This window comes from Caloenas nicobarica, chromosome 3, assembly GCF_036013445.1.
Source record: "Caloenas nicobarica isolate bCalNic1 chromosome 3, bCalNic1.hap1, whole genome shotgun sequence".
Taxonomy (NCBI): Eukaryota; Metazoa; Chordata; class Aves; order Columbiformes; family Columbidae; genus Caloenas; species Caloenas nicobarica.
This window is the reverse complement of record NC_088247.1, coordinates 77,213,603-77,241,126: the sequence shown is the minus strand read 5'-3', so window position 1 is coordinate 77,241,126 and position 27,524 is coordinate 77,213,603. Positions and strand designations below refer to the sequence as shown.

The 27,524-nt window shown below is 43.4% G+C and overlaps 1 protein-coding gene across 1 annotated transcript in view; it reads right to left on the bottom strand.

The window, feature by feature from the left end:
* Positions 1-12,579, bottom strand: part of PGBD5 (piggyBac transposable element derived 5) — a 67,571-nt gene extending 54,992 nt beyond the window's left edge. Inside the window, exon 1 of the mRNA XM_065632372.1 lies at positions 11,945-12,579. Within this exon, the coding sequence (XP_065488444.1) occupies positions 11,945-12,383 (439 nt within the window). The 5' untranslated portion in view covers positions 12,384-12,579. The remainder of the gene's footprint in view (positions 1-11,944) is intronic.
* Between the last annotated feature and the right edge of the window lie 14,945 nt (positions 12,580-27,524).

The following is a 27,524-nucleotide window of genomic DNA, read 5'->3' as shown; positions in this document are numbered from 1 at the left end:
ATGTCGTGGTGGGTGTGACAGTTGTTCACATATCGCATCTCCTACACACTCAGATCTGGAACATCAGCTGTAGCGGGTGTGGGTGAGCAGCATGGTCAGGAGCATCTGGCCATCACTTTGCTATGTTAGAAGTACCAGCTGTCATTTTTGTGTGACACTATGAACACAAGATCAGGCAGACTTTGGTTTCACACAGCCTTGTCTTTTGACATTAACTAGCTTTTTCATCACAGGAGATGTTGTTAGAGCCTACAGGCTCTTCTCACTACAAATGTGCTGTCTAATAAGGACTGAACTCAAGCAAGCCATCCTTCAGCAAGGACAGTTCAAAAGGCTGTCACTCTCATCAGCTATTTTTGCATAAGGTAGATGAGAACTCAATACCTGGAAGACCTTTACCTTCTCCTCCCACAGGAATGGACCTGGGCGCATGGGGCAGAGCAAAATTGCAAAAAGCCTGGCTTACTAACCACCAAAATTTGAACAATGAACCTCTGCCCCAGACTACCTGCAATTTTAACAGGAACAGTGGAGACATGGTGTCCAGCAGAGCCCAGAAGAATAAAAAAAAGCAGTTTCATAATGACTAAGAACATGTTGTTAAAATGTGAAGTATCAGTAGGATCTATATTAAGACATAAGAGAAACATTCATTTTTATGACAGCAAAGGATTCTAGGAAGCAAAATACAATTAGGGAAACCAAATGCTGTAGCAGAGAAGAGCAGGTTAGGAAAAGGTTATAGAACAGATTAAAAGGATTCAGTAGAAATGGAAAGCTTCAAAGTAAAGTTTTGAACAGCTTTTGTTATACTTGTTTCTTGCTCCTTTTCTGATTAAAGTATTGTGCTGAAGCATGCTCCCTTTAGCTGCCCATTTCAGCTTTAAAAGAAAGAATCCCATCTTCCTTTTATCTTAGGAAGAAGGCTGACATTAGAAGAATTGGTAGCACATTGCTCGATGTCAAGCTGCTTCAGGTCACTACTCAGACCCCTTTTGAGTCAACCTTTCACCAAAAGACCTGAAGAAAAGGCACAGTTTGTATTTTAACATTTCACTCACTCAACTGCAATATCTGCCCATAAAATGCTTCAGCGTACAATACAAAGGGCTGCTTTTAGAAAGAAACTAATGCTTACTTAGTTTGTTTTCATTGATTCAGGGAGTGATAGCCCACAGCCAAAAGAAAAGAGTTAAAAACTTGTACAATCTCAACAACAGGCTTAACAGTGTTAAGTCCATTTCACATTCCTAGAACAATTTCATATTCAGTACCCACTCTGACAGTACCAATTCAAAAAATATACATAGCTGAATATTTGACACCCACCATCTGTCCCAGAAAGCAAGTAGGTGTTCACACACTATGATCTGCACTTAACAGAGCTCAACATATTTACACCAGTCTAGTAGGATTGTAGGATTAGGTACTTCTGGCTATACTCCCACTCCTCTTAAGCAGGAACACCTGTGCCTTGTACAGAGATCCAAAATGCTCTTTAACCAAATAAAATGAGAATGAGGAAGAAGGAGGAAGTGAGACCACTGCAATTTTCAGGATACAGAGATTCACGATAACCCAGGTATGCTTCAGCTGTCAGGGCAAGGATTTTGCCTTCATTTTCAAGGCAACTAATGAGGTTTACACCCCTGGGTGTCAGCCTAGTACAGCAGGCTTAGTGCCACTTGTTCTCAGGTTTCCAGTGACACACCTCATGTCTTCTGCAGCACTGCACTGCCTGCTTGAGAGTTTCGATCACATCTGATTTAATTATCTACCAATTCAATTTATACGTGTTATTCTTTAGATTCAGTTTTCACAGCAGATAAGGCAGATAATTCCCTTTCCTATGATAGCCCTTATCCATATGGCTACTTAGCTTAAAAAACCAGAATACTGAATGGTGGTCCAGTTAGCAGATTTTCTGCTTCTCAGTCCTTTCTCTTCACATTTGACTATTTGCTTCTCACCTCAGTTGGTGACCCAGACTATCTCTTATAAATGGCAAGCCAGTCTCATCACAAGTCTTGTACTCTCTGTTTAAATATCCGGGGAGGATGTTTGCATTTTCACAACAACATGACACTTGAGTCATATTATTCTGGCGTTCAGCTTCAGCCTCCAGTTCCTTTTCCATCTAAACAAGTTCTTCCCCTTCCCCTCCATTTTCCACTTCTGCTGTTAGTCACTGCTGTCTTCACACTAAGCATTTCTCCCTTGCCCCATGCCCTTTTCTTTCCCCCTGGGCTATTTCAGGCTGTCAAGAACCTTGCAAATTCTCAGCCTGTCCTTCAGTGTACATGGAGTCACTCCCAACTTCATGTTATCAAAAAGTTTAATAAACAAATTCAGTAAGTCCACCTCCTTTCAAGGAAGGCAGTTTCAAATTCCCATTAAATTAAAAAAAAAAAACCACCACACACCACAAAACAAAAAAACCCACTTCCATCAGAACATTTAAGCTTTTGCCAGATCTTTATGCAACACATTTTTGGAGATACTGGGCCAGACCTTATCGAATTCAGCTGGAGACGGAAACAGACATTTGCAGTTATGACGATTTTACTGAGAATACCTGGCGGGGACTAGATGGTATTTATTCAGTCAGGCATTTCTGCATCTGCCTGCTTGTCCCCCCTGTATATCTTAATCTCTTCAAGGTTTGTTGGAACAATGCATAACAAAGCACAATGTGAAACTTGGAGCTAGTAATGCAGAGATGGCTCCTGCCTCAAGAATTTGCCTCTGATTCAGTATAGTAAATAAGGAGTTAAGCCTGATGAGGAACGCAGTGGCCATGGTGGGCCACCCAAGGCTCTGATAGCTCCTAACTATGCACAGCCACTCCAGGTGCTAAAACCACCACCAGCTGGTACCTTGTTTTACACACAAGAAATGAACACTAAAAGTAATTTGAACCAGAAGGAACTTGCAGGGCACCTATGAAATAGAAAGGTAATGAGAAGACAGTGCTATCTCCCCATCGCTTTGTGATATCAGCCAGGGTCTCCATGGCTGAGGGGAGGGCTGGCCACCAACAGCCAGAGCTGTAGGGACAGGGTACGGAGAGCCCAGAGCCCTTGGGAAGTAGGCTAGAAGAGCGGCCCAAATGAGCACTGCCACATTCCTTCTCAACACCTTTTTTGTGGAAAAGGCATTACAGAAAGTCATGGCTTTTTGCCAATGTTCTTGTTTGTTTCAAGGAGCTGCTGCCAGTGCCCCAGGGGCACCACCATGCCTGATTGTCCCTGCCCGGCCCCGCGGCCCAGGGCCTCAGGTCAGCCCCAGCAGGGCCAGGCTCCAGCTCCCCACAGCCCTGCCCAGCCATGGCCACGGCTGAGCCAGGCTCAAATCCTGACCCGGCCTCAGCCTGTTCCCAGGGAGATGCCTGGTGCCCAGAGCTGCCTCAGTGCCCTCGGCTGCAATTGTCCTGGCTGGGCTGGTAGGACAGGCCCTCTCCACCAAGCCCAGCTCTGACAGTCCCCCATGAAGAGCCCTCCGACTCCACGGGGCACAGTGACACGGGGCTGCTGTAGAAGTTTGATAAGCTGTTTTAGACCATCACTGATGTCAGTTTAAGTGTGAGTCATTACCCAGAAGCACAGAAGCAGATGAAGAAAGGCCTTTTTTTGAGAGGGTCATTCGCTATTTATCAAGTACAACCCCATCAAGTGGAAAAAGCAGGATGTCATTTACTCCACGACTCATCATTCTTTTCACAATGGGGGAGATCTGTGATGTGCTTAAAGCCACCTCCTTTCCGTACCATTGAAAGAAAGGGCTGCAACTATTTGCAGCAATGTTAGCACCATGAAAATAGCTACAGATCACTCAAAGACACACGAAGTCTTAGTGCTTAATTTCTTTTAACCTCAAAGACCATGATGAGAGGGAATTAATGCAGACCTCACAAGTATAAACCTTCAGACATTGTATTTTACTGCATAATAGGACAAGCTAATAAGCAAGGAATAATTACAAAGCCCAAGAAATGGGGGAAAGTCTCCAGTTTTAGGAGATCTTCTCATTTAGTAAACCCATTCAAGAACACAGTCCAGCAAACTAGAAGCCCTTTGAAATACGAAATAAGAATTTTTATCCATCTATGTATTTATGTTCATAATGCACCATATCCAGCATGACAGATGTAAGAGCATCTTACATTTTTCAAGATCATCTCAGGAATTTCTTGCCCCAAACCAAAGGTAGTTCATTTTTGCCAGGCTGCTGCAGCAAGTGAGCCAGCACCCTGCCCTCTGGGGAAGACTGACTGCCTCTTGCCTTTCAGTCCAGCTGAACTGTTTTCCCAGTACTGGGGCAGAGTAAGTAATCCTAGATCCCCATCACAAATGCCACAAGCCATATGCACAAGTGCATACATGCATGAGTTTCAATACATATAACCTTTTCCAAGTAGTTTTTCAGGGCATGAACTGACAAGATTACCGTTGCTCAATGTCTGTATCAGTAGGGTGCATCCAGCAGCAGACAGCACAGTGACATCAATGGGAAGGCTGACCCCAGACCGTACACCTACAAGTGCTACCCACTGGGAAGTTAGGCAGCATCTACCTTCCAAAAAAAGCAGAGATGACTACACATACTAGATAGTCAGACTTTCCACAACAGTGAATTTCGTAAATAACTTACAGAAAGAAAGATATTCTCATTTTTCCCTCCAATTTAATCTTTCATATACACCCACTTCTCTCCCATATGTAATCAGAAATGAATCACACTTTTAACAGGAGCTGCTTTAAGTCTTTTTTTTCTGCTTTTTCTTCACCAGAAATAACACTTCAATTTGTGACCACCGATGGGCTCACTGTATGTTTTATCTCAGTCCAGTAATCTTCCTGTCCAATGCACAGCTAATTTCCTCAATCCATACAGACGTACATGATATTCTTTGCTTCAGTATCTCCTGTGTATCCCTCTCCGATACGATTTTTGCATCCTTACAGTGTGCATCATTGACCACACTTCAGTCTGCCCAGTTTTCAACTGCACAGCTACAGCTTTGTACTGCTTGCTGAATACAAGTTGCTTGGTTTTGTTCTTTGTCCCTTTTAATGGCAAATATAGTTTGTCAGTACAGGTCATGTGAGTCCCTCATGCTGTCCAAGAAAGCAGAATTGAAAGCATGTTTTCTATAATATCATGCACCATTAATATCAGTTGTCTTCACAGAAATTCAGGAGATAATCCAGGAGTAATTTATACAGAATCGAAATAAGCTAAGGAGCCTTCCAAGCCTATTTCCCTGCAGTCTCTCAATTAAGGAGCTCTGGCTTTGTTTTTGAAAGACTCACTCAGTTATGTGTCTGTTCATTTTCAGATAGAGCCAGTGACTGATTAACATCCTGTTCTTTAAGGAATATGAAGTGGGAACTTGGATAAGCTCCTAGAAAGGATGCCTTGCCACAAGGAAACAAGACATCAAATGCTAGTATTCTCATGTGTTTGTCTTAGCCATGCACTCCTTTTGAGTCCATCTGTTTTGCTTCCTAATAAAATGCCCAATTTTTGGCAGTATTCAGAAGGATGGGGTGTTTTAGGGGTCTTATTACACCGACCTCTAGACAAGATGCGTCATCGTATCCATTATTACCTTCCCTTTGGGAAAGGCCTTGTATTTCCAAACTGCTAAATCCAACTGCTTCAAAATTTTGGAGGTTTGAGCATGGGAGGGAAACAAAACACTTACATGAACAAGCACACCTAAAAGAAATTTCCAGCTTCATTTAAGTCTGTGGCATCCTGGACAGCTTCCTATGACCTAGCAGTCTGTACAGTATTAGCAAGTCAACTCCACTATTAACATCCTCGTTAGACTCAGCAAAGAAGTTAATTTCCTCTCCAGGTTGACTTGGAGGTATGCAGACAATGAAATTATTTGCTGTACTGTTTCTATGATGTTGACAAAAGGACGATAGTATCTGTAGGAACTAATCTACTTCTTTTAAATGACCCCATCAATAGCTGCAAGGGGAAAAGACTCATTTGATGCAGTGACAGATCTAGGAGTAAATATGCTTTTTCTCTGTAAAAGGCTAGATGGTGTCTGTGGGAAAGACCTTGATCTGCAATGCTTATAGGCTTTAATGTTTAATACTGACCAAAACTGGTTCTCCATATAAAAGTAGAGAAGAACAGCTTTCTCCATGAAGTTCAACACTGGGTTATTCCCCAAATGCATGTTCAATTGCAGAGGTATAGGCAAAAGGAGGAAAGGAACACAGCTAAGTTGCACTAAATTTTAGAATCAATAAGGCTGCCATGTCACTTGCAACACTTCAGTGATGATGGAAGCAGGAAAATGTGCTCTAAATCCAGTAAAACCACCTGAAGAGCACACTTAGATTTCTTAACATGTATTCAGATATTAAACCTTTGCATAATTCACTTATTTAACAAAACATCAAACATTTAAGTCATCCTATAAAGGATCTGAAAAGTAGTAGTGTACATCTTTGTGATGCATCATGACAGCATCACAACACTTCTAGGAAGATAGGTAATTTCTACTTAGAATGCAAGAACATTCTATAGACAGGCAAATTTTTTCCAGTATTTTCCATGGTTGTGCAAGTCAAAAGCAGCTAATTTCTCTGATGATGTAAGTAGGCAAGAACAAGTCACATCAGCAGCACTTTATCCACTTACAGTCAGAGAATTTGGCCCAGATATTTCTGAAGCAGAATCTGTCATAAGCGACTAAATAGCTTTCATAGCTTTTCCTCCACCTCTGGAGTCTTTAAGTACTGACCTCAATCTAACAAGACTAAAGCCTTCAGATTTGATTCAGGACTTGAATCAAGATCACCACCACTGTGAGATGGTGACCGAACCTGACCCAAGAGCTCTTGCTCCAGGCTCCCTGCTGCTGGAATGCTGCCTTCCCATCTACCTTTCCACACTCTTGTGAAGAGCCATGTGCACTGGATCTCCCCCTACACTCTCTGCCCAGTTACGATTATAGCCATTCTAATCACAGCTAACAGCCTTTCTCCCCTTACCTGTATCACTTTCCTCTCTTTTGATTATTTAACTTTAACTGAATTGTTTAGCTCTGCTAAAAATAGTTAGAACACAAGCCAAATGAAAATTCCATGCTTTATCAATATATATTGTATTGTATGATTCACTGGAGACTGACTTGAAGAAACTAAATTCATTTTCCTTATTTAACACTCATAAAATAACACTACTGAAAAAAATCCAAGCAAGAGTGAAGTCTTATCAGCTGACATGCAAACAGACACTTGTGATTAAACATAAGAAAAACCTTTTTTTTACCGTGAGGGTAGTCACAACCTGAAATTCAAAGCTGTGCCTTGCTTCCTGGACTTTAGCTGGAACATGCAGCCTCATTTCATCTCTCATAACATGCCCTTCCTTGTGCAGAAGATCATCTCTCATATGGCAGCCATGACAGAATAAATGACTGTTTCACATAACCTGGTCTTTCTTGAAAAGAACATTCTCATTTGGAAAAAAAAAAAGAGGCTTCAAATATTCATTTAAACCTCTCCAAGATGACACGGTCTATGCAGCTTCTCCCTGAGAGCATGCTGTTCTACTGGAGCATGTTCTTCAAAGATGGTAACTTACAGTACATTTAGTGTTTCAAATAAATAGTCTGGAAATCCACAAAAAGCTAGTTACACTCCAAAAATCCAGCTTGAAGAGGAGCTGCTATGCTCTTTTAGCAAGGAACATTCTTAACATTTTGTCCTCAGTTCTAGGCTTAAGGACAGGGTTTGGAGGGCATAGAAAATTAAGAAAATAGAATCGCTGATTGGCTGTAACTTTTGCTCAGACTCCTCTGCTATTGCTGCCACAGTAAAACATTATCCCTAACAATCGGAAGTGCTCTTACATCTGAGGTCAAATTTTCTGGTCATTGAACTATATGGATATAGGAAGCATTGGACCCTAGGAAGAGAATGCCAGCTACCTCAATTCAGGAACATCAAGCTGCAGCAATACAAGGATATTTGCACCTTCTAAGACTCTCCACAAAGACCGACCAGAACCAATAGCAGCCCTGTGTGTTACAGAACATTTCCTGGCCAGATCACTGAGCTAACAAGGTAAAGCACCACCCAGAGCCAACCCCACTCTTGAAGGAAAGAAGAGCACATCAATTAAGTCTGAGGCAGAAGCAACCAGAAATCAAGGGTTTGCACTGAGATACTGGCACTCGCTAGCTTGTCACTAAAGTAATAACAGTTGCTCACTCGCTCTCTTCATTTCCATTATGCTTTCCCTATCCCAGCAGCAATTTGTTCTCTTATTCTTTCTGCACTGCCACAACTGCCTCTGTCCTGGCCTCAGAGGAAGGGAAGCCAGAGCAGCCCCACCTACCCCTCATTCCAGAATCAAAGTACTGTTTGGGCAGAGTTCAGACCTCCTTTCCTAGAAGTCTATTTGTAGGTTCACTTCCCAACAAATCAATTCTGCTTCCCCCTCACAGTGAAGTTTTGGAGAGAAGGGAGATGCCAAAAATATGCTCGGATCCAATATTCGATCATGAATACAATCGTCACACACGTTGACCTACCCACGGACCTGGCCAGGTAATCTCTGTGAAGGAAAGGTATTTCAGCAACTGCCTCCAAGACTTCCTACCCACTGATCACATCCCAGTACCTCAGAACTCATGTTACTGCTTTGCTATTTGTGACAGGCACTTGAGCTCCCGTTTCCTCAACCTATTTTAATCAGAACTACACAGCGCCACTAGTTATCAGTTTAAAAATCAGGGCATCGCAATATGGTCGGGATTTTTCTCAGCAACTAAAGAGAATGATTTCTCAGAGTAGCTTAACTGGAAATAACATGAAGTGCCAGCAAGCCATCTGTTCTAACCTCTGTGTTAAAAAGTTAACAGCTATTTTGGATTTCCACAAAGGAAGTCTGCTAAAGCTATTAATGTTTGGTCCCCCCTTCCCTTTGGGCAGTCTAAACACTCACTATTTTTATTAAATGCAACAGAAACAACAGTAACTGGAGATGCCTTAAAAAAGGGTAGAAAACAAAAGTCAGAGACACAAGCAGCACAATGTTGTGTAGTGATGCCATCCAGTCATTTCTCTTCCGACACACAAGTCAATCCAGACCTTTCCCATTTTGTCAGAACCTGCCACACGGGTGAGGCAGGCATCACCATGAACACAGGCAGTAACTGACTGCAGATTGAGGCCATACTGAACCATCTAACACTGCCAGCACCCCCCAGCACACCCGGGCCTCTAGGATATTTTAGAGATGAAGTATCAGCTAGCCTATCTGTGATCAGGACTAATTCTAGGGATGGATACAATACTTTTTAAGACATCAGTTTAATATTGAAGGTGGCAAGGAAAAGGCAGTATTCAGTCATTTACTTTAAAAAAAAAAAAAAGGAAATGACAATATTTCCTACTTCTAATTAAAAAGGACCATGAGAGTTTTTTAAGTGGCTTTTCAGTTTTTTTCTGAGGAGCTTTAAGTCATTCTTATTAACTAACTTAAATCTTTTTCTCCTCCGCACCGTCCCTTTCACGAAGTCAAACAGCGTGATACTAGGTTTGATCCTAGTCTGACTCAATAATTTCTTTCCAGCATTGATGTAGCTGAAGTCTCTTGAGACTTCAGTCCACAAGGACATTTGTCTTCTGGCATCAGATGATGTCAAGTATTGCCACTAGGACTCTTAAGATTTTGACCAAAAGGCTGCACTTGGAAGTTTTCATGCTACCCTAGTGTAAGTTTTACCTCAGTCTCATGAAGGCCTCTTCCTTTTAAGCTCAGAGCTTTGCAAGAAGGCATTCTTACATCCAACACATCTGAACTGAGAATACAGTTTTGTTAGTGCTCTGTGTCTGATCAACCCTTGTATTCCATTAGTGACTGCAAGATGTGCTGTCACGGCAAAGGACAGCTGCCTGCACCTCAGTGGAGACCTCTTCCTCAGTGTGTATGGATCTGAACTCTTTGGTCAGAACAGCATCCAATGAAGTGACAATGGTGCCAGTACGAGTATGCTTTGTGCGACTCCAATTATGATATATGTGTGGCCTAAAACCAGATGATCTGCAAACTAGAATTAGAGGAGCTTAGTTATATATGACACAGTGCTTAGAATTCAAGTAGTTAAAAAAAAACATGACAGAGGGTACATGTTTCACACATATCAAAGCATAACACTAAATGAACTTCAGCCAAACCAAATCACCATGCTATGAACAGCATGTAGCATCTGTCATCATCAACAGAATTAAAGGGCAGCAGCAACCTCTTCTCCAGCTATTACTAGAGGAAATATTCACAGCAATACCTGTACACCTTCCTCAAGAGACATCTGCATCTATTTCTGACAGCCATAAACCAGACTCCTTTATTTCAAAGGAAGTATGAACTCCTGAATTAATAGGTCATCGACTTAATTCTTTTCCAAACCAGCATTAAAACGCTAATCCCAGTTCTGTCTACATTAAAATGGGTGTTAAGGTATAAAGAAAAATATATAAAGGCATAAGCCAGCAAAGGCAGAGAAATTAAGTGATAATTAATGCTGAAATAGCATGAAGCCTATAGTCCAGAACCTGATCTTTGATATGCTTATGAATAAGAATCATCAACAAAACTTGCAGAGTTCTTTAAAGAGTCACATCAGCATGATATTTAAATATTTTACAGTGTCTAGCTATTTCTAGAGGTAAATGCAACTTCTATTTGCACAACTGTCAGAAGCAAGACAGAACTTTTTCTGGGTTCCGGTGCTAGCTCCACCTTACTCCCCTGCAAGCTCCTTCCTCAAATTGGTTTCTACCTGTCCCACTGGACAAAATTCTGCACACTACACTAAGTCTAGCAGCAGTCTTCTGTATTTAACTTTTCATAGCAAAATGAAGGAATTAAACACTATACACACACACACAAAAAACCAAACAACCCCAAACCAACCTAAACCAAAACCAAACCACACACAAACGGTGAAGACAAGCAACCTTAAGACAGGCAAGCCATAAGCTCAGTTGAAGATGACAGCAAACACCACATCCTGTTCTGAGATGGAAATGTTTTATTTCACATCCCAGCTCTTCATAACCATTAGTCTTTTTTAGCAAAGCCTCGCTGCTACACAGTTAACTTGGGTGTTGATGTTTGTGGGCAGATATAACAGTTCTGCTGGAAAATCAGTGGTGCAACTTGCTACACAAGCCAGTCCATGAAGATCTCGATGCTGTGCACTGCTGCTGTATGTCATGTCATGTCATGTCAGTTCATTACTCTCTTCAACTTCACTCTGGCCAAAAGCCATGCAAGAAGGGTTAAGGTTAGGGACGGCTGCACAGAAAGCCTTGCAGCCAGAGGGAATCCCAGTCCCATTTCCAGAGCCCTTCTGCACAGCAGGCCACCTGCATCGCCCAGATCCGGACTTTCTCCACCTGTAAGCAGGGACGAGGAGCCACCTCCCACACCAGAGCACCGCCAAACACGGGGGCTGCGCAGCACACCCTGCTCCGAGGAGAGCCCGCCCGCTCCCCGCCGGGATCCCCGGAGCTGCTGGCGCTCGGGGCACCGCTACAGCGCTGGGGAGGGCACGCCTGTGACTAAGCAGACGCGGCCTCCCCTCGGCCGCCCGCTCACCGCCTGGGCCAGGCTCTCCCCACACCAGCGCGGCCGGCCCTGGGCAGCAGCGGCCTGACAGCAGGGCTGTTCCCGGGAGGGCACCGCGCAGGAGGCACCTGCCGTCTCCCCCGAAGCCACGGGCGGAGCACCGGCCCAGGCCGACAGCCGGGCCCGCAGGGGCTTCCCTCCCCGGCACTGCCGGGCACGGCTGCGCTGCGACCCAGGCCTCGGCGCCGCGCTCCGGGCACTCCCGCTCCCAAGGGCCGCCCGGAGCCGCCCGGCCCCACCGCCCCCTGCCCCGGCCGCCCGCTCTCCGCCGTACCGCTGCCATCCTTGAAGTGAGGGGGTGGGACGTCTCGCAGCGACCGTGTCCAGCCCCCCGTCTCCGCTTCCTCCTCCTCCTCCTCCTCCATAGGGCCGGGGCCGCCCGGGACGGCGCAGCTGCTGCCGCCGCCGACCTGCCGCTGCCGCCGCCGCTCCGCCGGGGTGGCCGCCGCCCTGGGGCCGCGGCGCCGGGCCACTCTGCCCCGCAGGCCCGGCCCCTCCGGGCGCCCCTCGTCCTCTTCGTCGTCCTCCTCGTCCTGGGAGGAGGCGGCGGAGCGGGAGTCGGCCGAGGTGCTGTAGAAGGGGTTCCCGCTGCTATCCTGGCCCGACTCCCCGAAGACGTCGTCGGAGATCTGCAGGCTCTCGTAGCGGGAGCGGGCCGCCTCCAGCAGCGACAGCGCCTTCCTCCGCGCCGGCCCGCCGCCCTCCGCCATCATCTCGGCCGCTGCCAGCAGCCGCCCGCGCTCCCCTCGGCCCGGCTCGGCCGGGTCCTGCGGCCGCAGGCAGCAGCCCAGCAGCAGGAACGGCTCGGGCACGGCGGCGGGCAAACAGGGAGTGGGGGGAGCCCCACCGCCGCCGGGGCTGAGCCCTGCCTCCCGCTCCCGCCCGCACCACCCGCCCCTGTGTGTGTGCAGGGACATGGGGGGAAGGAGCCAGCTCAACATCTCCAAGTACCACATCCAGCCAATTACCGCGGCACTCCAGGCCCGGGAGGTGGGGTTATATGGGCGCCGCGGGCCGGCGCGGGCCGCCCACCGTCCGCCCCGCCGTTCGCTACCGCTCCACCCATTTAAAACCACAGCACCGGCTGCGGCGGGGCCGCCGCTGCGCGCCACCGCCGGAAGGGGGGCCCCTGAGCCGCGCCCGGCCCCGGCCCCGGCCCCGGCCGGAGCTGTCCGCCTGGTCGGGGTGCTGAAGCCGGCGAGGGCAGAAGTACGGGCGCTGGCGTCGCTGCCTGCAGGCCCCTGAGTAGCGGCCGGTGTGCGGGGGGGGAGGTGAAGGGCTCCCGCGGGCAAGGAGCCGCCGAGGGCTGGATGCGGAATGCTCCGCAGTCGGGGCCTCCCCAGGGAGGAAAAAGACGCTGAGGTAGGGCCCGGGTGGGTCGGGGTCTCGACGGCGTGGCTAATGCCACATGAACTCGTCATGGCTTCACAGCAGGCAGGGCAGTGTGAACAGGGACACGGCAGTCAGAGCCCTGATGTCACTGCCCCAAAACAGGGCACAGAGCTGCAGCACTGGGGCGGCCCTTGAAGCAAAGCAGAGAAGGTGCTGGAGCACAGGGCTGCAGGACACCTGGCACCTGGGCCCCACCAGCCAGGTGCTCGCTGGCTGCTGAGCCTGCCGCCCAGCTCGGGCGCTGGAGAGGCTTTGCATGGGCATGGGGTGACGCGCGTGGTCCTGCCCATTGCTGGACACAGCACTGAGCACACCGCAGGTTGTGGTTTGATTTGTCAGGCAAGTACGGTGTGAAGTAACCGTTCTTCCAAAAGTGCCACTGATTTAAAAGCAATATGGTGGCACAATAAAAATGAGGTAAGTGCCCTGACTGGGTTAGTTAAACATGATTCAGAAGTACCCCTGGAGCAATCTAAGGATATCATACATTAGCTGAAGCCCCTTGTTGTGCAGCAGTCAAAGCGGTCTGTCTGATGTTACAGGAATGTTTGAAATCTCTGATCAAGGTTTATTATTATTACTATTGGCATCCCACTGTGCTGGTTACTGTACAAACACTCATTAAGAAGACAGTCCCTGCCTCCCTTCTCGCCAACAGGGATAGCAGCTATCGAGTTTACTCTTTCACAGCAGTGCTTTCAAAATAAACAGCAATCGGATTCTGTGGATTGATTTTATGCAACTGGGGGTGGCGACATTATTTGCTTTTTTTGATGCAACAGATTTTATAATACTGAATGTTTCTGTCTTTAAAAAACAAAGATTAATGTCCTTCCGATGGCTCTCAAGGACTCTAGCACAATCTGGAATATGATAAAAGCTGGACTGTGTAGGTATTTAAAAGACTAAGCTTATGTTCTATGCAGAAATTTTTAAATTGCAATGACTTCATTAAAACTTTAAAGTTCTATGTAGTGCATACAGCCAAATCCAGAGAAAAGGATCCATCTCCTGTGCATCCTTAAGCAAACATAAAAGCCCAGCGTAATTTGAGGGGTGAGATTTAAACTATATTTCTACTCTGAAAAATCTCGTAAGTGTCTTATTGATGATATTAAAAAATTACTACATTTATATACCTTTTTTTTTTAACTGCAAGCTCTGCTGACTTAGCCTGTAACTTGGGCATCACACTGGGTTTGTTTCATCTCTCTGCTCATCAGAAATCACAGCTCTGTAGGCCAAACTATCCTTTTAATCTCATCCATGCCACCCTGTGTCTTCAGAATACCCTGATAGGAAGGCATAAGTGAACTTGCAGAATTATTCTCGCTGGTAATGATGAGCAACCACCTTGAAACTCATGAATCCAATTTGCTGGGCTGGCGTGTAGAAAACCACAGATTACTCTTCACAAATGTTATCTGGTTTATATGAAGTCCTCAGGAGACAAAAAATAGTGGTGGCCTGTGTCAACCTTCTCAGAAAATGTTTTTTAAGATTGAAAAAAAAAATACTTTAAAGATGTTGAGATGTTCATTGTACTAAATAAACTTTTGATTTGTGGATGGATGGACTTCTCCATCCAGGTGATGTAGAATTCACTTCAGAATCCAGGTTCTATGGAAGTGTCCATAGACACTGAAACGTCTTTAAACTTGCTATTTTTCAATGCAACACAACAGTGGGAAAGACTGCTCTGAAGTCTGGGACAGGAAAAGAAGGTTTATCTGAGTGGGTTCCTGGAAAAATATTAATGGAAACAGTCCAGAGACTGAAGAAACCCACCCAGACTTCTCTAGCTGCTGGTCGTAGCAAAGACAAATTCTCCCAACTCCTGCACACTTCACTCCAAAAGCTAGCTCCCATTCCAGCTGGCGGAGGCACACTGCCAGGACCTTCCTACCTAATGGTGTGCTAGATGTCAGAACTTCAGCTTTCCTTTTTTTGAAGGGAAATCTGGACACAAGATATCTGGGGGGAGACCATATCAGCAGAGAGAGGCAGGACTGAGCCTTTCAGTTACCAATCCAATGTCATGTTTCAAAGATGGACTCTCCCGCCACGCACACTCGTCAGCCTTTTGTTAGCAGAACTTTCCCCTCTTTCAGCCTGCTTTGTACAAAGAAAAGTAGCTCTTCTGCCTGTCCCACAAGCAGAGAGACTGCTTTAGTCTCTCATGCATGCATGGGAGGATAAGGTCACTTTTCTGAGACAGGACCATACAGTCTTCCACATAGGGCTGTGTGCCTGGGGTTTTGGCTTGCCTTATGGTCTAAGACATAGCTGCGCATGTGTTCCTTTCAGACTAGCCATACAAACCACTAATTGGATTACTGTAATCCAAAATGAGCGTGCTGGATTGTGAAAAATGCCATGTGTGACATGCTAGTAGTCATTTGATCCCAAATCATTGTGGAGAGGCAGAGACAAGGCAAGTGGTTCTAAAAATGGTCTCATTAGGCCACTGAGTTTTTATGAACAGTCAAGAAAAAGGTCACCAGTGGTGGTTTGCCGTTGAAAGAACTAATTATATAAACCTAATGGAACATTATAAACATAGCTGTGTTTTCTCCTTAATTACTTACACTTGTGTTTAGCTGCTAGAAAACAATACTAGAGTAAACGGACTTTTGTATCCATAGCAACCTGTGGATCCACTTTTAATTTGCCTACAGAGAAAATATTTGTGGGGGTTTTTTTCCTTGAAGTTTTCTGTTTTTATTGTAACAGCAATGATGCCTTCTGTACACTCAGTCTGAACCTGACAAACTTCAAGGTTAAGACTATGATAGGCCTGAGCCTCTCATCCTTTGCAAGAGGTCATTGAAGCCTTTAACACTTCCCTTGCAGCCCTGGTGGCCAATTGTCAGTGGCCAATTCCTTAAACTTTCAACCAAGTGATAAAATATTTTGAGGAAGAGGCATGTTGGACCACGTCATGCATAGGAGACCCCACTGAGCAGTGTCAGCACTAGTGGTCAGATGGTCCTTTGTATTCACTTTGCAGAGCTTCAAACCTTGTCCTTCTTCCACTGCAGCCAAAGGTTCCATAATCCCATTGCCTTGATCAATGGCGTCTCTGCTGCGAGTGGGATTGGGCCCTCATTTAGTTTTTAAGTTGGGTTGCTGAGGAAGACCACTTCAGTTTCACTTTTGCCTGCTTTGGTGGTTCTGTAGCTCCCATAAATTGACTGTGGGTTGTCTGAAGAGCTCTTGCTGAGAAACTGAACCACTGAAAGATGGCAAATCATAGATTTCTAACTCCTCACCCACTTCTCTTTACAGTATTTAAAGGTAGCTAGAAATGTGTCAGGGTTTTTCTTGTACTGCTGTTCCCTGTGTTTCAGGAAATCTCTCGCTGAAGACACACATACTACAAGAGAAGGATTGTGGGCTGGTTTGAGCAGGTCTGTTAAACCAACATGCAATGTGATGGGTTTTAAAACTTAATAGGATAAGAAAAGTGAGGCCTTGTGCCTGTAGTGAAAAGTCCTGAATTTCTCCCTTCTCAGTAACTTACTCTTGATATTTAAACATGAAGCTCTTTGAGGAACAGTCTTGTGCCATCTTTGCACAGTAGTTTACACTGTCAAACCTTGTCCCAGATCCAACAGAATATTGACAATTCTGTCTCCTGCCTAAGATTCCTCACTTCCTGTTGATTTCACAGTTTGTAGACCTAAGCCCTGGTGTGTGCCTGTACCTTTCACAGCACAAATACATCAAGCTGGAATAATATTTAATCAGGTTACAAAATTATTCTTTTCTAATCCCCTGTTCTGAAAGTGCAGCCCAGAATCTGAATTTCAAACTGCCTTCCATCTCAATGCCCTCCTAAAAGGAGTCTGTAGGGTCAGAGTCAATTTGTTCAGCCAGTGTGAGGCCAATAAGCTCTGGTTCTGTCTTCCATTATTGCACTGGCTCAGGTGAACAGGAAAACTTGGGAAAAAGGCTTCATCAAGACTGAAAACAGCGATGACTTGGAGCCAGTGTACGGTTTCCTCCCAGGCGGCTGAGGTGAGGCAGGGAGCAGCTGTCCCTGGGAGAGATCGTGGATCAGACTGTTTCTCAGCACCTCACCATGTGATGTCCCAACTTTACAGGGGAGAAATCTATACAGCTACAACCAGTCATGTTACATCACTCTCCATGCTCTGCAATAAAGGCTTCTGTATCAGGCCTGGCTGCATGGCACAGGGAAAAGCAATTCCACAGGGCTTGATTTGCCACTGCGCTGCCCTGTGTAATATACTTATTCCATGTAGGGAGTTTCTCCTCCTCCCTACAGTTCTCCTCTTGGAAGTAACATTAATAATAGGTGGAGTTATTTTTCTTTTAAACTCATCAGGTATTTATAGCATATGGGATGTTCACAACAATAACAACACTTGTCTAGATATTTTCTTTTTGCTTTCTGGTTTTCAGCTTCTTAGTAGTGTTTGATCCTTCTATTTCTTGGATTGATATTTTACATTGCCCAAATATGATGTTAACTCAAAGCTCAAGGAAAATAGCAAGTTGTTGTTTTCAATTGAGGGAAAGGGAGCAAATATATTTTTCTCTTATTGTAAAAAGGACAGGTGATTTTTGACTCTTCTAACACTGAAACAGATGTGGGCTGAAATTTAAAATTTAGCAGAGAAATTTGAGTGTTTCAGTGATTAAGACTTTTGATTTGTTTGGCTTAAGAGCCTTTGAAAACCATGTTCTGTGCATGTGTGTTACATTTTTAGCAAAAGCTGTATTATGAACAACTCTCACCTAAGCTCCAAAGGGAAATATAAAGTTTATTGCTCATGCATGCATTGAAGATTAGCTGTTTCATCAATAATTTATGGAGGGTCCATAGAGTATGCTGCAACAGTCTGCGAAAGGCCTGTCTTGCTCTCCGGTGCGTTCATAGATCAGAAGCTATATCCAGTAGGCCAGAAGCACAGAACTGTGCTGTCTCTTTAAAAACAGAGCACTCTAATGCTGCACTTATTTTTCCATTGAAAAACCACGCAGTTTTGAAATGTGCTTTTTGAAGGGCTGACCCCATGTACATACTTCATAGAAAGACCTGATAAGTAAGGCAGAGCCTCATGGCAGCACTGTTAAAGGCTGCAGTCATAAAGCCAATGTTCTATAAAAGCCTGTGTCCCCTACTTTGTAAATCATGTTCAGCTTTTGAGTAGAACCTAGAAAGTCCCTGGGATTGGGAGTGGGGTAGCATCTGGAGGCTCTTTGTTTAGCTAGTTATTTCTATTAACACATTACAGGATGATTAAGTTTGCAGGGCATGACACGCACAGCTAATGACAGAAACTTTGCTCCTCAGGACCTACAACTCACAGTCAGGTCTGTGATAATAGGTAACTCCTCACTATGCAAACGGCACATTAAAACACACCTGCATTTCTACCATCTACAACCCTATTTGCTGCAAATGATAATTTCAGGTCTTATTCTATTTGTTTGTTAGGTCAGTAAAAACATAAAAGCTTTTTTGGAGAAAGCCATGCTGTGACAACACATGAAGGAGGTGACTAAAGAACAGGATCCGGTCCAGGTTGGCTCCTCATTTGCTGTCTTGCACAGCATTCGCTTTACCATGGCCATCCTTGCTTTATCACCACTGGTCTGCAGATTTCCAAGTTCACCTTTTGGAGACCTTCCTAGAAGGATGCTTCAGCTACCAAGTCAGGTGCCTGCCTGTCTGCCTTCCTGAGTGAAAGGGTACAGGCATATTCTGTCTATTTGCTCTACAGGCTACACCTACATCTATTCTTCCCATTACAGCTCCAACTAGACAGTTCTTCAGCTACAGAATTTGCTTATTCTTTTTATGTATCGGCTTGTAAATTTACCTTTCCAAGAAAGATGTAGAATGGTAATATAATTAAATATTACAAACATTAATAATTTATAATTAATATTTGATAATTCACAAATAATTAATCAATGGTATTAATAAACCATTAAACTTTACAATAATAACAGCATAAAAGAAGTATAAGATGCTATTGAAAAGCAGCCCCAAACATGCACTAACACTATGAATACATTTTCTTGGAGACAGAAAACAACCCATAAGTGGGTAGAAGAGCCACAATGCCCAAAGCCAGTTCCTTGAGTTGCTTATCCTTGCCATCTAACACCGCTTTCCTTTTCTATGCTGGAATGCATTCTGGTTTTTAGCATCTTTTTCTAAAATGCCCTTTGAAGCCACCAGGAAATCCAATATCCCATCTAGCAGTTGCCAAAATGCGTTGATTAGTGTTATCTAGATATGTTCCAATCCATCACCAACCTATGCTAAACCTCCTAGTAAGAGATGACCTCTGGGTTTTTTTGTGCTAATAACTTGTCAGACAATTATAATCCTATTGAAATGGGTAGTCCTTGCAAAGCAGTACAGGTTAGCAAAGTAAGATTAGACTGACACTCTGTTGCATTTCTTCAGACACCAGATTCATTTCTGTTTTGGTCAAAAGTGGCCCCTTAATCACATTTTTAGGGGGTTCAACTTCTCTCCAGAGGCGGGGCGGGGGGAAAGAAAAAGAAAAAGAAGTGGCTGAAAAGGAAAAATATCTTCTGTATAGGGTGATTCCAGAAATGGAATAAAGTTAGTCACAGAGTATGGCAGATGGCTGTTAGTCACCGTTGAACTCAGAGAGTTTACCAACTCTGTTCATCAAAATAGTCATGAAAGAGACCAGATCCCAATTAACTCCTGCAAAAGAAGTCTTTCAGAAGTCAAAATCTGATCATAAAAAAGAGCAATACTGAAAATATGTGAGGGGACGGGGAAAAAGAAAGTAAGAGAGACTATTTTCATTAACAAAAATTATTATTAATCTCAAAAATACCTTCTGTTTGACATCTGTTACCCTGTAGGAGATAATTTCTTTTTCTAAGTGAAAGCTGAAAGTTCAACCCTCCCGAAATAAGTGGGCTTTGCTCTTGAGGGTAATTGAACATCTGCAGCAGTGAATGAAACGTACAAACACTTCCCAGCTCTCAGGATTTGGCCCATCAAATAGTCCTTTCAGGGCACGTCAATGACTGCTGGCTCGGCGCACTCTGAATTTCTATTCTGAGATGCACCAATGGAAGCTACCAATTTCAGAAGCTGTAGTCCCTAAATAGCTTATAATGTTCTTAGAAATAGGATATTTAAAAGACATCTGGAAAAAAAAAGTTTGTATCCTCTGTCAGAAATGATTTATTTGCATGCCAGTTTTTCTCCAAATATGCAGTCAGGATTCAAAAGAGGAACATTTCCAAAGAGCATTGTCAAGATAAAAATCAGGCTTCTTGGTACTGCGAGATGGATAAAACTATTAACTGAAATGCATTTTTAGAAGTTCCTGCTGTGTGATGCTGAAAATAATTTTACAAAAATGAAAAAATAACACAAATCAGAATTTATATTAGGTTTATGCTCTCTTTTTGTGTGTGTGGGGGGGATTGGTTTGTTTGTGTGGTTTTGTTTGGGGTTTTTTGTGTGTGGTTTTGTGTGTGTGTGTGTGGTTTTTGTGGTTTGTTTTTTTTTTTGGCTTTTGTGTAGCTTAGATAGTTTGATTAGTGTCTGTTACTTTCATTCAGATGGGCATGCCCTAACAAACTCCCTTGCTTTTTCTCAGTTTGGTGACCTTGTCATGTGTTGGGTTCATTACATTTGAAGAGAAGCTTAACATTTTCTTTAAAAAGCCTGTTCCCACTATCTTAAGAAAACATGTGTGAACATTCTTATTGATGGAATCCTACTCCAATCCTTTTTTTCAGGGAGATAATGTGGTCTGAGAGGCACTAGAGCAATGCCAGTGACCAGCTGCAGCTAACTCACAAGCCAGAACATTGCTCTTCCATGTGTGCCGTGTCCTTGCTACATGGTGGGTCGCTGAATGAGTCACCATTGTGGAGAGCTGCCACAGCTATTGCCTTGTCCTCTTCCTGACGGCACCAACCTATGGATTAATTTCAACACAGGAGTTATAAAAACACAGTTTCTCATTGTATCTCAGTTTATTACAGCATGTTGCCCCATGGTATGGAGCTACTCGCTGTTCATTGGGACTTCACGGCCGAGCAGTCCAGTCCTCAGACCTTGGAACATTTCCTAGTGACCTTGCTTGAGGATTACTCTTCTTGAATTGACAGAGACTGCTTGTAAGGTTCACTTCAGGCTTTGTAATCATTTTGTCACTGGTTAAACACTTGAGTTGTAGTTCGTCTGGAGTATCACCACTGTGTTTCAGTCAGAGCATCTATCAGTTACCAGAACTATACAAAGATCAGGTATCAGCCCATTGGCCTGGATTTGAATAGAAACCTCTAACATCAGGATATTTCCCTTTTCTGTTGTCTTCTTTCTCAAAAAAAGAGACAAAGAAAACACATATTTTTTCATGTTCTTTATAAAAATAACCCTGCTAGGTGAGCACTGCTTTGCTGAGATTGTTTTTTTAGCAAAGCTGTGTTTGCTGAAAGCAGCAGAATGTTCATGGAAATTCAGCTACCACTGTAAATCTGACAGTGCTTCATGTGTCATGTCATAGTCTGCTTAATTTCATGAAGTAAATGAGAAACCACAGTGGGTAAAGGCACTGGGTCTTCACTAAATTTTGGAGTGACATTGATATTTATCAGATACTTAACTATTAGCCCTTCAAAGTTGCTCTGTAACACAGAGAGTCTAGTAAAGAAGGAAGAAAAGGAGCAGAAACCCTTCAGAATGCCAGTTTAGTTATTAAAACTTAAAATAGATATTATGCAAAGTATTCTAGCTGCGTGCTATCAAACCACTCGTTTGTTCCCTTGCAGTACCCACTTACTTTTCCTCACTTGGCTCACCTGCCTTTTTAAAGCTCTTTATGTGTAAGATTAGTCGCTGGAGGAGATTACACAAATAGCATAGAGAAATATGGCATTACTGTCATGATTTAAACACCATTTGCATCTTTCTTCATCTTCCCCACTGTATACAACTACTGCTTGTTCTTGTGGGAAGCCTTTTGTCACAGATGAGAGCTTCCTTCACAGTCTGTAAACTGAGGACATACTGGTTCTCTGCATTTCCCTTACACACAGCCCTGAATTGGTCTCCCTGATTTGACCCATCTATCTCATCAGGACCAGGAGAAGTTTTTGTCACTGATTTAACTGAGCATATACTTGTGGCCTTCATCTTCCTTGTTTCCTTGGTTTAATTTTTGGTTTTAGGAGTCTTTTCCCACAGTGGCTTACTGTTTTTTCCAAATTCTCTTCTCCTCCATGCTCAAAATATAGGAAAGAAATTACAGTTTAATATCACTACCTGGTATCTACTTGGGGAGCAATGAAGAATCAGTACATTACGTTTAACTGACTTAACTGACATGAAAATATCTTGTCGGTTTTTGGATTTATAGTCATTACTCTTAAAAAAAAGGTTGCATGGCTTGATTTTCACCCTGGTCATCCTTATTAGCAGATTGCTACAATTACAGAGGGAACATTCTCGTCCGACTTACCCATTAAAGAGTGGAAATCATGCTGTTCTGTAGACACAGCCTTCCTTCACAAGCTGTACTGTGTAATAGCTTACCCTCCCACAGGTAAGGTCTGCATAGCCACCAGGAAATGTCATGGGCATGTCAAGTGATGTGGCTATAGTCTCTGTAGCTTCTCTCCTTTCTCCATTCCTGGGTAAATTTGAACCTGCCCTTCCTGGGTCTCTGTTTTCCTATGTTTTCCCACATAACCCATGTCATGGCCTTCCAGAGAGAAGGCAAAATCTAGTTTATGGTTTATTCTCATCCTTAGTTAACTGCTGCTAGATGTCTTCTCTGGCTTCTGTCTTCTCCAGGAAAACTTCTCAACCACTTTAGAACCCTGGACAACTTCAACGGCATCGATACCTACTAGCAAGGTGGTACCTCAGGAACATACTGTCAGAATTTTACCCCAGTCCCAAAGACAATTAGTCATAGCAGTACTTAAAGATTGGTATGTAAATTACATTTCTCTGGAGCCTTGAACTTCTTACTAAAACAGACATTTGCTGCAGGCAGCTGCAGTACAAGTTGAACCAATTTATTTAGTGAAGATTAATAATTTGATACAATTATTTTCCAAGGACACTTACTAGGGTTATTTTTGAATGTTGTCATTTCAGAGCCTTAAATGTACTGTTTGATGAATGTAGCTGGATTTTTACTTTTAAGTCAGCTTTGTTTCACTTCAGTTCCTTTTTTCCAAGTGAACACTCTACAAAGATGAGCAGAGGTCAAATCATCAGCTGTTGGCTGTAACGCTGTCCCCTTTCTGCTAGTTCAGTGAGCTCAAATCCCATAAATCTCCTTGATCTTGAAATACACAAAAGCAGACTGAAAGCTAAAAGAAAAACCTGAGCATTTAGCTGTCTTGGAAATGTCTTTCCAAATATATATTCTCCAAGATTTATCTTGCAAAGCTTGTTAAACAGATCTGTTCAGCACTGGGCACCTTTTGTCTGGTAGTTTAAGTAAAGAGACACTGATTCCACTGAGAAAAAAAAAATAAGTAAAGGCTACTGACAAAATAGCTGACTGTATACTTGCACTTCTTCAGGAATAAGGGCGTATACACGAATTTATATAATTGTGGAAAATGCACACTTGTTTTAAGGAAAGCCTATTTACTCCATCACATAAACATCCTATATTTATCATTTCCTGTGTCAATGAGTGGTTGCTTGTTGATGGGGATATGTGTTTGCAGCAGGTACTAAGTGAGAGCGATCAATAGGTTATGCCAGATAATCTGGGGCCATAACTGTCTGATTCAATAATACTCAACCCTATTAGCCTCATCTGGCCATAACATGTATGCTGATCATGCTGAGGGAGCTACTTATTTGCCAGTGCTTGTGTTTGCAGTTTTTCCCCTCCTCTGCCTCATGCACAGCATGGGGAGCAGCACAGAAACACAGGCTCACAGGGCTCATAGCCCAGATCCCATAAGCCACTGACAAGATCTACCTTATCTGTACAGCTTCTTCCTTCACAAAAGTTCTGCCATGCTCTTTCAGAAAGGCTCTTCAGACATACCAGAGAGCTGGCTGTTGACTGCACGAGTTGTTCCAGCAGTGACAGACAGCTCCACGTGACTGGATGTATGCCTGTCACATTAATTAAGAGATTGGTGCTGTCACTGGGTGATGGGTATGTGTCAGGTGGCTTGACAAAGAGTGCCAGATGCTGTGCCCAGATGCCACATGAATGTTCTGTCACAAGACAGGAGATGGGCCACATTCGTGGGCCCTCCATTGGAAGCATCCCTCTCTGGCATGAGCATGGAGCCTCCTTTCCATGAAGGCTCTGCCAGGCAGGATTTGCTGTGTCTCCAACACTGTCTTAACTCTTTCTGCATTAACTCAGAAGCAAAACTCATTCCCTTAATCAATGTTGAATGCAGAGTGCACCCATCCATCTTTTCTTTCTTTTTCCTTTTTCTGTTTTCCTATTGATCTCTGCTACCACAACAAAGTCTGTGAGCTGTGGGCATGACATTATGAAGCTGGAAGATAACGGTGACATTTCTTCATCCCTGAAGGCATTCTCAGCAATCTGCAAATGTTAAAAAAGGATGACACCTTCCAAAATCAGTTGATATTTCAGTTCAGGTTATGACACACACACACTAAAGGTGTAAGGTTAATCATGATGTGTTTTCAGGATGTCTCAATACCCAGGAATTCCTGTGAAATAGGTGGAGGATATGGGATGTTTACAGTAGGAAAGGTGACCAGCTGGAGGGGGAAGACCAAAAGAAAAAGGGTCCCAGCAAGAGGGAAGAAAATAAAATACGAATTTTAATGCTGGGACAGACCAAAGGTCTCTCTTGCCTGCATACTCTCTCTGTCAAGGACTAGTAGCAGAAGCTTAGAGGAAAAGCCTAATGGGACAGTGCTGTCATGCTGCCACTGTTAGCCCCCAGCCTTGAGCTCTCATCTGCTTAGGAACTTCCGAGAGATGGGTGTAACTACATCTGTTTAATGGCCTTGGTAGGCTTTATTTCCAATAATTTTTCCAATTGCTTTTCAAGCAGACTTGTACTTTCAATTTTCTCAACACCCTTCACAGCATGCTATGACAACGAATCCCACAATTTAAGAACTGTTTATAAAGTATTTCCTTTGTTTTTAACCTGCCACTTGCTCGTTTCATTTTATGTCCTTCAGTTCTTGCATTGTGAGAAACAGTCAATAGCTATTCCCCTTTCATTTTCTCTGTGGTGTTCATGACTTTATATAAATATAACTTATATTTTGTTTTCATATGATTTTATTATTTTGTATCTTTTCTAGTTTTATTATATCCTTTTAAAGACTGACTAATCAAAACTGAATGAAGTTTTCAAGGTGTGAGCGCATTGCAGACTTTGGCAATGACCTATTGATGCTTTCTATTCTATTTTCTACTCATTTCTTACTAGTTTTTAGGCTTCTATTTTCGTTTTTCATGGATGCTGAATGTTAAACTAATGTTTTGGGGAATTATCCAGAAAAAATCCTCTTTCTCTTTCATGAATAATAGTTGCTGATTGGAACAAAATGAGATGCAGAACTTCAGAACTGAGGTGCTTTAATTTAATGTAAAAATAGAGACAAAAATGTGGAAAAGGACACAAGGATACATAAATTCATGTGAAGATAAATGATATAGACTTTTTTTTATTCAGCTCATCTTCAGAAAGAACAGGTAGCTGGATGACAGGAAGCTACAGAGAAGCAAGTTGCAGCATGAGAGGTAAGAGATGACCAAGATGTGGACCATACAACCTTGCTTTTCACATTTGGATGAAGCAGACATTATCAATGAGGAACAACAGCATTTAGTGTAATTTCTGATGAGGACAAAAAATAATCAAAGATGTGAAAATGATGGCATTTTAGTGGAGGCAGGAGGAGCTGGAAAGATGCGAGAAGAAATGATGTAGCTACTCAGCACACAACTGCACCAGGGACCACTTGTCAGAGGGGCCCAGGTGCAGTCTAGGAGGATGGGGAAGCACGGGTTGAATGTCAGCAGCTGGTGGGATAAATGGCCTCATTTTGATTATTGCACCGCTGCCTGTACTAAGCACACAGTACTGCTAATGCTAAATGCAAAACTAGAAGAGTAGTCCCAAATTCATTTTCTGTTACTTTTTAAATTGTGAAAAGATGAAATGAATGAAGGAAAATAATTATTTTGATTTAAATTTTCCACATGTTTAGTGACAACAAGGTTCTGTACATGTGATATATTGGATCTGTTACTGAATTACGTATGAATTTACAGCCATTATTGCCCTAAGAGGCTTCCAGCAGTTCTATCTTAAAATGTTTCATGTGAAAATTCATGTGCTCCAAGCGTTATTACTCTTTATTGCACCTAGGGGATTATGGTGCACATATGTTGGCTTTATACAGTCTGAATAGTTTAATCATTTCAGTCCCTTGCAATGAGATGACCATCAGTCAAAGTGATTTTTATACTTCTCTGTTGACCCCATGATTGTCTAGATGGCTAAATTAACCTGTTTTTCTCCTGATTACTCGAGTAAAAAGTGTTACTAGATTAGGAACAGGATGGAGACCAGACAGTTTCTCCCTGTTTATTTATAAATACAATTTTTTGTCATTTATTATTTTTTAATTGATTGAGTAATTGGTTTGGCTTCGGGTAGTTACTCTTGGCTACTTTGGAGACTAAGGAAAAAAATAAATCTGGAAAGCCTGAAGAAAATGGACAGTCTTATGGAAATAAGTGTCTTTTTTTCTAGCTATGTATTTGGAAATTGTGATGAATTTACTCATAAGCAGACTTTAAAAGCAGACTTAAATGGGGGAAAGAAGCCAGCACTGAAGAAACTGAGGTAGCAATAGCAACTTCGGAAAATGGTTTATCTTGTCCCTTTATATAAACAGGTCAGAGTGGAAAGAGGCAGCTTCTTCCAAACACAAGCAAACGCCACACTGTTATCCAGAAATGATCCAGAATTGCAGTGGGTTTCCCCAGGGTTTGGAGAGTATCTGCCTTGTCCCACTGCTTCACTAAAGGTCTCACACAGAGCTAATGAATGGCCCTTTTAGTCCTCTGGAGGTATCCCCTGGGCACCAGAGATAGAAAATCTTAGACAAGGAAAACCTAATGTGCCTTGCTGGCAATTTTCCCTTTTTCCCTCTGGTGAGAATAACAAAGACAACATGGTGCATCCTGTTGCCCGTAAGCATTGAGAAACACTAACGCTGTGCCACACTTGTAGTGGTCCACGTGGCTGGCCATGGCTGGGAGCTTCTCAGGCTTCAGCAGAGCTCCACTTAGGATGGGTGGAGTGGGCAAGTGTGTGCTCAGCTCTGCCAGTGCTGGGGCTACCCAGTCCACCCCGAAGAGATGTTGGGTACAGGCTAAAAGCACCCAGCAAGCCTGGGTATTGCTGCTTCCCCTTTGGCATGCCCTGGCACTCTG